At 41.3% G+C, this 10,570-nt stretch overlaps 1 protein-coding gene across 2 annotated transcripts in view; it reads left to right on the plus strand.

Moving 5' to 3' along the window:
• Positions 1-8,999, plus strand: part of ASIC2 (acid sensing ion channel subunit 2) — a 514,307-nt gene extending 505,308 nt beyond the window's left edge. For both annotated transcript variants that reach the window (XM_072111115.1, XM_072111114.1), the window contains exons 7-10: positions 1,886-1,977; positions 4,611-4,690; positions 8,053-8,121; positions 8,566-8,999. In XM_072111115.1, coding sequence (XP_071967216.1) covers positions 1,886-1,977; positions 4,611-4,690; positions 8,053-8,121; positions 8,566-8,667 — 343 coding nt within the window. In that variant the 3' untranslated portion in view covers positions 8,668-8,999. The remainder of the gene's footprint in view (positions 1-1,885; positions 1,978-4,610; positions 4,691-8,052; positions 8,122-8,565) is intronic.
• Positions 9,000-10,570: the final 1,571 nt, after the last annotated feature.

The following is a 10,570-nucleotide window of genomic DNA, read 5'->3' on the forward strand; positions in this document are numbered from 1 at the left end:
CCAATTCCAATATCTGATCATTCAGTGTATAACCATAAAATATGATTGAAGCCTCAAACCCAGGTATTCATGCCTCAGTACTGGATGTATTTTATATGACACAGTGGATACCAGGAGGCTTAGAATAAACTGAATTAAAAAGGGTTGCCCAACTAAAAAAATGCCTGAAAGTTTTAGGTTACTGCTAAATAAACACTTTTCTCACCTTAAACCCTCATACATCCATATTACAGGCATATAATACTGGCATCTGTGCTGTCTCTATATCTCAGTATTTTTTCCCTGAGTGCAACTGCAACCCAAGCACTTCATAAATACATGTGCAAGCTCAAAACATCATTTTTTGGTGCGAACTTATTGGGCACAGGCACAATAATATATCTTGGCCATAGGGTGCACATAAGGGCAGGATTGTAGGGAGGGCTCCAGGGGCGCACACCCCAGGAACCCACCAGCAATGTTCATCTATGAGCTGAAAGTCTCTGGGGCCGCACGTGCACCTGCCTCCAAGCTGTGACAGTGACTTACTGGCTCTGTCAGTGAGAGCGTGCCCTCCCAGCGTGCAGCGTGCTTTTCATGAGTTGTGCTCCATGCAGGGGAATATCTGATTCCCCTCCCCCTTAGTACCTGACATTGGTTGAATCAACTGGTTGACAGCCAAGTCCTAGCCAGTTAGGTTTACATCCTGGTTGTAGCAAGCACAGCCACTTAGGTTTACATCCTGGTTGTAGCAAACCTAGCCAGTTAGGTTTACATCCTGGTTGTAGCAAGCCTAGCCAGTTAGGTTTACATCCTCAGAGATCACTCTGCCCAATGTTTGAGAGGAGTAGAGAGAGGAGCAGTAGGGGTGTGGGACTGGTGTGGCAAGTAGGACTAGTGGTCATATTTTAGAATATTAATCATATTGGGCTACATTCAGTGGGGGCCCCACCATATTTTATGCCAAGGGGTTTTCACCTATCTTAATCCTGCCCTGGTGCCCATGCACGTAGCGTATTATCAGCTGAATTTCCAAGTTGGGTTTTCATACAGTAAATTTTCAGTATAATACAGTATAAGTGTAGTGTATTTGATTAATGAAAATTCCAAAACCACACTGCAAAAAAAATTAGGAGGGGCAATGGTCATCTGATGCAGACTGAGGATCTGCAGCTGGTCATTGTGTGTAATATATCCTTTGCATTGCAAAGCCTGTGCTCCACACTACTGTGAAAAAAATCATAAAGCGCATTTCAGTTGGTTTCTGATGCCTGGGGAATGGTTGCAGAATTTACCGCTGGGGTGCAGCCTTTCTGCTATGTGCTCAGATGCCCACAGGTTACAGGTAAGCTCAGCTGATCTATGTCTAAAGGTACAGTTATACACCCATAATTCCATGAAATTCATGGTCATTATTTTATATATGGGTTCTCTTCTGAGTATCCACCATGTCATAAGTTTGCTCTTAATTAAAGTTTATCGATTGGTTAGAAATACAGACAGTGACTGTTCCACTTTTGGTTAGAAGACTCATTCTGTATGTGAAAGTATAGATTCAACTAAACATCCTTATCTCAATAATCTGACAAAAGGCAAATACATTTCATAGAAGGAGTTTTTACTCCTAATTGCAGAAAAGTGCATTTATTTCTAAAACCAATTGAGCCAAAGTCATCTGTGATACTTCAGCAAGGTAATGATGGGCCTCATACAAATATGACAGTGTCCAGCAGGGGTCCAGATTCTCAGACTAAACATCACCAGTTCTAGAGTGGACAAAGAAACAGACCAGTCCTTGATGAGGCACAGACATGGTTATTAGAAAATACATTTCATTTATTTAAAAAAACCCTTTGCTTCGAGCATTTGACATCTTCTGGATAAGATCCTATTTTTTCCTCAACAGGGAGAATATACTTGTCCTGGATGTGTTCTTCGAAGCTCTGAACTATGAAACCATTGAGCAGAGGAAAGCATATGAGGTGGCCGGGCTGCTCGGTGAGTTTTTTCTGTACATTGAGATGCCAGGTACATAGTGGCATGAGAAACATGTGGACAAAAGTATTAAGGTCTAATGTCTAAACCACTGGCAGAATATATCAAATATAATAAGGCGTCTCATGACATTGTGTTATCTTCTTGTTATCTTCTGTTTAGCATCAGGAATCATCATTATTATAACAAATACACCAGTAGCATACAATGCAATGTATAGCACTAGTGACGTAAAGGGAACCTGTCACCACATTTTTTACAAATACAGCTAGTTTTAGCTAAAAATTGTTTCCCTCACATCCCCATAAAATCAACTTTATTTTAGAGGCCCCTCCCATCTACTCCTCCTTATGCTATATCAGTGATGGCAAACCTTTTTAGAGGCCGAGTGCCCAAACTACAAAAAAGACCCGCTTATTTATTGCAAAGTGTCAACACAGAAATTTAATTTGTGATTTATACTCCCTTCTCTGTCACAGTTTTCAATGATAACAGCCCCTGAGGACACCAATAAAGCAGAAAATAGTCTCAGGTAGCACTGTCACTTTAAAATAGCTCTGTGCACAGCAAGTCCTGGGCTGTCTGGGACTGCAGGAAGATATCGCGGTTTAAAACACTTTTTAAACTTTATGGCCAAAGCTGCTTCGGCGCACCATGCACGCGACCGTGCGCGCGGCTCTCCTTCACTTCCTATGTAGCTGCGCGCACGGTCACGCGCATGGTGCGTCGAAGCAGCTTTGGCCATAAAGTTTAAAAAGTGTTTTAAACCAGCGATACAGTGGTTTAAAACACTAACAAAAATAAGCTCCGGCACCAGCTCACCCTGAGCTGGTGCTCGGTATTGCCTTCTTAAACCTACCAGTGGTAGGTTTTGTTTAAATGGAGTCTTCCACATCCCCAAGTGATATCATCTGCTGGCAGTATGTTGTAGAGAAATGCACTGTGATTTAAAATTTCTAGCTATAATATTCCTTGTCTTGATTTGTCTTTTGAGAACAGGGCTAGATTAAGGGGTGGTCTTCCAAGGCCCACACCCACCACTTTCCCCTTAAAGCAGCCTCCACCAAGTGCTGGCGATTCAGGTGGTCGGCCATGATTTTAAATATCTAGCAGAGGTCTGGTTCTAGACTTGTTTCTATGGCACAGCACCAAACAATACGTTGCCATACGTTTGCCATAGGCTGTGGAGCGCACAGCCTGCGCCAGAAGTCTGCCGGCAAGATTAGTAAGAGAGGAATGGGGGAAGGTTAGTAAAGTTTTATTATTTTACTAGGGGACTGGATATTTATGAATTACCGCATATACTCGAGTATGAGCCGCCTAAGTATAAGCCGAGCCTGCCTCCAGTATAGAGCCAGCCAGCGCATGCCCTCCAGTATATAGCCCGAAGCCCCTTGTCCCAAGTATATAGCCTGTAGCCCCTACCCCTGAATACATAATCTGGAGCCCCTGCCCCCTGTATATGGCCTGCAGCCCCTTCCCCCAGTATACAGCCTGCCGCCCCCCCCAATTATACAGCCTGCAGCCTCTGCTCCCAGTATACAACCTGCAACCCTTTGTTCCCAGTATAAAACCTTCAGTCCCCTGTCCCCAGTTAACAACCTGCAGCCCCTACCCCCCAGTATACAGCACCTGCCCCCAGTATACAGCCCCTGCCCCCTGTCTCCGTGTTGGCATCGCTCTAGTCGTGGTGGCATATGTATGAGTACAGAACAATATGTTCCTTGCTCTGCCATAAACAGTGGAGCATGCAGGACATCGGCATCCTGTTGCAGGCCGCACAGTGATGTCACACACTGTTATGCCTGCGCCAGCAGTCTGACTCCTGCAAGAGGAAGAGGTTGCTGCCTATCGGAGAAGCGGTGGAAGGTGAGTACAGTTTTATTATTTTATTGGGGGCAGATATAGTTAACACTGGCAGGCTGTATATTGACTAGTTAATCGGGGGACTGGATAATAATTACTTGGGGGCTCTATATTAATTAGGAACCAGATTAGGGAATGCTACACAGTGCAAGGTTCTGGTCAGGGCAACAGCTGGTTAGGACTGCCGTTCCGAAGCTAGGCTGAGGGTACCATTCAGAGATAAAATTTAGAAGAAAACCTTTGGATAACCACTCTTAACATAGAGCCACAGAAAAGCCATTTTTTCATCTCAACTATGATGACCTGAAGACACAGAATCATGGATTAAACAACTATACACACCACCTGAGTGGTAAGCTCCCAAAAGGGACATGGTTATATATTTGCTTTCCTTTGCAGTTTGAAAGGATTTAGATGAATGTGGTACCCCCAACAAAAGGGCCACAATAGAAAGTATGGTAGACCTTGTACATATTGAACCTTGTTTGCACCCTCAATCCCATAGTTTGGATTGTTTGTTCATTAGCATACAGATTTAAAAGGAAATATCTTGTTAATGGAATAATGAATAAAGGTATGATGTAAATAAGGGTGCATTTTTCTACAACATGCTTCCAGCAGATAATAAGCCTTCGTAGAGGTGATAGACTCCCTGTAATCAGAGACATAAATGGAAACTTTATGTGATTGCATTTATCTATACATAAGAAAATGTTCTCCTATAGTTCCTGATATGGAGTAATAGTGACTGTACACCATTTTTTCTACAGGTGACATAGGCGGTCAAATGGGACTGTTTATAGGAGCAAGTATTCTTACTATTCTGGAACTATTTGACTACATTTATGAGGTGAGTATTATGTATTCAGTCGTCAGACATAAAATATCCAAATGTGCAGGTAAAAAACACACAAGAATATCCATAAAACTTTAAGGGTTCCAGGTTTGGAATAATTTACGGAACATAAAACGAATAGAGTGCAGTGTTCCAATACATCGCACAAACTAACCAAGGTTATTTTACTGCGAAAAAGTAAAGGTTTGCGGCACTCGTAGAAACCACAATGGTACTGTGCAAAAAATACTTATTCTTTATTTTAGCTGCCGGTGCATAACAGAAGGATGAAACACTGGATCGACATGCTTCAACGCTACCGTGTCTTAGTCATGATGATCATGACTAAGACACGGTAGCGTGTAAACGCGTCTATCCAGTGTTTTTATCCTTCTGTTATGCACCCACAGCTAAAATAAAGAATAAGTATTATTTTACGATCATTTAACTAGTCTAGTAACAATAATTTGAACAAAGGCCTAATACCATTAGATTTATGATGACATAAATAACAAATTAAACATCTCTTAGGTAACTTATGTATTTAGTCATCTGCAAAATCTATACCGTCTTTAAAATTTAGGTCACGTCATAAATTTTCTCCCTGTGGTTCTGACAAGTCCCAGTGCTCTGCATTACAAGGAGAGTACAGTATCTGTATATGATGATGCCGTGCTCATTGCATGTGCTTGTCATCACATTTTATAAAAAGTCATTTCTTTAAATTAGCCATACAATGCCGTATTGTCCGCACACATAGTACAGCTATTGCAGTGCACTATGCTACCGTATCTCAAAGTCAGTATGCTTCCTTACAGAAAGGGAGCAGAAATAATAGCAATTGTGTGTCATTACATTTGATAATGTATCCTGATGATGAGAATGACTCAGGGAGAGCTCAGTACAAGGGGAATCAAAGGGAAAAGTCATCTAGCAGAAACTGTGTAAAACGTACCTCCTAAGTGCAGATTTCCCTCAGTTTGCCAATAAAGGGATGAGTTTACTTTCAACGTCCCCCTAGGTTCAGAGAGAGAACTAACACTTTCACACTGACGCCATGTGCCACCTCTCACAGTGAGAGGTTAGTGTTAATGGTGGCTATCTAGGAATGGATTTTCAGTTTTTACTTCTTCCATTATCACAACATCTTGAACAGTTGAGATGGAATAAAGGGAACACTAAAATACCACATCCTAGATCTCAATGAATGAAATATTCAAATTGTACTTCTTTGTTAATTATGTAGTAGAATGCATTGAGAAGGAAACATAAAAACAATCAATAAAAATCAAAATTAATATCTCATGGACAGTTTGTGGTGCAACACACTATTGGTGGATGGAATGAGACATGATGTCCCAGATGTGCTTGAATGTATTCATTGCCTGGGGAAAGCGCAGGCCAGTCCATAGCATCAATGACTTCAGACTGCAGCCACTTGAGGCCTGACATTGAATTGCATTAGAACCCAACACCCACTGCAACCACATATGGCTTAACAATGGGTCCCGGGATCTCCTAATTGCAGTCAGGCTACGTCTGATTCGAACATAGAGGCCTGTGCGACCCCTAAAAAACTACTACTGATCTACTACCAAACCGGTCATGCTGGAGGATATTGCAGAAAACAGAATATTCTCCATGGAGTCTCCAGACTCTGTCATGTTTGGTGTATGTGCTCATTGTGAACCTGATCTCATCCGTGAAGAGCACAGGGAGCCAATGTCAAATTTGCCAATCTCGATATTTTCAGGTGAATGCTAATCGCCCTGCATGGTGTTGGGCTATAAGCGGAACACCGACTTCAGGACGTTGGGCCCTTATACCACCCTCGCCTGACAATTTGAGCAGTCACTCGGATGATAGTTGCCTGCTGGTGTTATTTTGCAGGGTCTGGCACTGTTCCATCTGTTCCTATTTGCACAAAGGAAAAGGGAGCAGTCCTGCTGCTGGGTTTTTGAATAATAAATGGAACACTGGCCTAAACCAAACAATCAGATCTCAGGTCTAATTTAATTTGCAAATAACAAAAGAAAATGTCATCTTACTAGTTACATGGACAATGCCTCTCCCTCACTGTATATTATAAAAATATATATAACGATCACTGTGCTGTTTATACACCAAATTGAAACTAAGACAGAAACGCTCTGTGTCCTGAGTTCTGTGAAATACAGGTAAATATGAATTGGACTGGATTTCTAGAATAAAACGGAATACATCTTAACAGGACTCCTGGGAGAGACAGTGAGAGTCCTGATTACCCCACCTACATAAAGTGATTGGCAGTTGTCATCAGTGTGTAGACAAAAATCTACCAATCACAGTGTGTGGGTGTGGAAAGGAGGACTCTCCCTGCTTTTTCTATGAGTCATGTGAGAATTTTCCTCAAGATTGCAGAAAGAATAAAAGTCTATACATCATTTAACTCAGCTACTCTATCTCCATCAGATACTGCTCTCAGATAGGGCAGAATTTATCAGCTGACTGGTTTACTTTAACACAGTGTCTATGCAGGAAACTTTTAGCTTTGGATCAGAATAAATTACCAGACCACCATAAAGATGGGGTCATTATTAGAAAACGGGTCCTTATTAGAAGATGGGTCACCCCAACCGCTGTATCACCTTTGCAGTGACTGGAGTCACTTCTATGGGGTATTCTAGCTGAAAAGAGGAGAGTTCTGCATGTACCCTCACCTAACTGCTCATTGCACAAGATAGTAATTGAGGGATACCCATTGTAATAATAGATGTTTGATTGGTCCCAGAGGGAAGACCAACATCTGTTCAATGTTTGTTTTCCCAAAGAAGAGTATCCCTTTAAGGACAGTGATTACCAATTTCTCCTTTAAGAGAAACAGTGTCATTTAAATGTGCCATCTGCAGCAACTTAAACAGTAATTCCCTTTTCATTTGCCATTAATGTCCATGATCGTAAGAGGAGACTCAGCACTTTTTGTAGTAACGTAACAATCCAAAATGCTCAACCACTTTTCTGCTTGCTTAACTCAGGCCTCAGGGTAAGTGCTGAAATACTTAGAGATTCATAGTTCACTGATATGAATGCGAGAGTCTGTTACCTCTATTTTGTACAGGCAAAAACTAATGATCTCACATACATAGGGGAGAATCTGGGTGACAGTAAGTTTCTTAAGGTGGCAGACACTTTATTTACGGTTGCAATACCAGGTGTGGTGCTACACATATCTCTTATGATGATCCAACCCCTTTTTCTAAATAATAGTAACACAATAAAGCATGGAAACTCTTGAAAGCCAGTGATGAACGTTATGTTGCTGTAATGATCCTTGTAATCCGTCAATACAAGTGACTATACAGGACGCCTCTCTCTAATTCTGACCTTTCTGTTTCCAGCTGATAAAGGAGAAACTGTTAGATCTCCTGGGCCGAGACAATGAGGAAGGAAGACACACAGAGGATCTGGTGAGTCCCTCTTCTGTAAGCTTCAGGCTGGGTAGTGCTACATAAAAAATTCTGAAGTTTAAAGGGGTTTTTCCACACATACACACACCAGTATGTCAGTGTGCTTGGTTTACAATCCTTCATCCTGGTGGTAGAAGTACAGCAACAAATGGTCAGGGATACTTTCACTTTCGGGAATTACATTCACTACATGGTCTATGGGATTTTTTGACACTCCATCCACAGGTTGCAAGAATAAAACTGCAGGAACTGATGGTTTAGAACCTGCATCATGTTAATTACTACTGTGGATTCGGGGTGCGGAATTCAACTTTTGTGATGCAATGATTGAGCTCATCCCCAAACTCTGCTAAATACCAACTTTCTGTTGTTGTAGCCGTTGCGAATCTCACCCTCAGACTAATTTCTAGTGGAGGTAACAATGTATGTTTGCTTTTCATGCAGAGTACCTGTGACAACATGCCAAACCATTCAGAAACCATTAGCCACACTGTGACAGTGCCACTACAGGCCACGCTGGGGACACTAGAAGAAATTGCCTGCTGATGCCTTGAAAACACTGTTTCATTTGTGCCAAAATTATTGTGGACACAGCATGGTGTGTGGAGAGGGACCCCGCCACAGACCCTGGAAGAAGACAGAGTGGACTGATAGAAATCTGTATACTGCCAACTGTACACAGCCCTGCATGCCTGCAGTGTATATGGCACTGATCCTCATATGATCTATGAGGAGACACCCTCACAGACACACAATGCACACACATTGCGCTATCTCCGTGTGCTAAGCGGGATAAAGAAGGGGGTTTTATATATAACAAAAAAGAAAATGATAAAATAAAAACTCATACAATGCCAAAACTTTTGTGTTTTAAATTGTGGATTGGGATTTTGGAATGGGTTTTTGAATTTCATTTTTATTTCAGAAATGAATAGAGCAGATGATAATAGATAGTAAACTTTGTAATATACTTCATTAAGGAAAAGAGCTTCTCTGGGACTTTTTTCTGCTCCTTCTTTTTCCTGTGGCGAGCAGTGTATTTGAAGTCTATCTGAAGGAGATTAGATCTAGGAACTGTCTGTAAAGAGTTAAGTTAATAATAACTGAATCTTTCAGAAGGACAGAAGGCTGATCTACACAAACTGCTTATATAAGAAAGGCAGAGATGAAAAACTACCCAAAAGTAAATTTCTTTAAAGAAGTACATTGCAAAGTTTACTATTATTATCAGTAATATTTATGTATGCAATTTTGTTTGGAAAGCATAATTTCTGCTACCACTCTTCACACGAGACATGTAACAGTGACACCATCATGAAGTGCAATCCACAATGTAGAGAAGCCACAGCGCTCCTTAGTAGTTCAGAGAAGCAAATGGAGTTTTTTTTGTTTTTTTTTTAAATTTTAAACATTTTATTGAACACAAGAGAAGCATACATATAGACCACCATTAGATCTAACAGGGTTACAGTAAGGTCATTTAAGGTTACAGGACATTATCAGTAGTACAGGAATCAAGAGCTACATAAAGGTGATGGTATAAGATAAGTCCAGAGTTAAGTAATGTAGGGTGCATAACAGCAGACGCAGGGTTCCTGTGGATCGAATAGATTTTATTCTGTGCAGAAAAATCTGGAAATCCATAATTGTTTGCTTTGTCAAGAACAGATCATTTGAGTTCGGACAGTCCATCATAAGCTGTTTCTGTAGGCTTCTCAGGAAGAAATAATAATTATTAAGACTACAAGAAGTTAACAGTCAGACAATAAACGGGAAAATAACTTTGCCCACATATTTAGGAAGTAGGGACATTTCCTACGCATCGAAAGCAAACTTTTTTTTTATTCGCATAATCATGCAATGCTTCAACATAGTGGGGCAAAATTCTGGCGTAGACTGGTCATAAATAAATGTGCAAACTAGTTGCACATGTATTTATGAAGTGTTTGTGCTAGTATGGTATAGTGCGGCAACAACACAATTCCGTGCACACAAAGGGGCATTCCGGTGTGTATTCGCACTGGCTGCCGCATTTATGTCGGGAAGTCTGACAGAATGCATAACCAAGATACGGTCTTCATGAATCTGTTGCCCGCTGCACGATAGTAAGGCAAACTGCATGTAGTACCTTACTACTTTTAAGCATGGTGTATACAGAAATTGAGGATACATATATCCATGCTTGAAAAATACACTGGCACACATTTATCAAAAACAGTGCAGTCTGTACTCCGTGCAGTTGGCCTGTGCAGGGTGCGCCAGATTTAGGATTTCTGGAACCTTCGTGAATCTGGCGCCCACTGCACTGCCCCCACAGAGTGCACCAACTTTTTTTGGTGCACCTTTAACATAAGGCGTGCAACACATTTTGGTCAACACAGTATGATAAATCTGGCGCATGGTCCGACTGTGCACCAGAATTCCCCTTTTAATGCACAATTTTAGGCCA

This window comes from Engystomops pustulosus, chromosome 6 (genome assembly GCF_040894005.1).
Source record: "Engystomops pustulosus chromosome 6, aEngPut4.maternal, whole genome shotgun sequence".
NCBI classification, from domain to species: domain Eukaryota; kingdom Metazoa; phylum Chordata; class Amphibia; order Anura; family Leptodactylidae; genus Engystomops; species Engystomops pustulosus.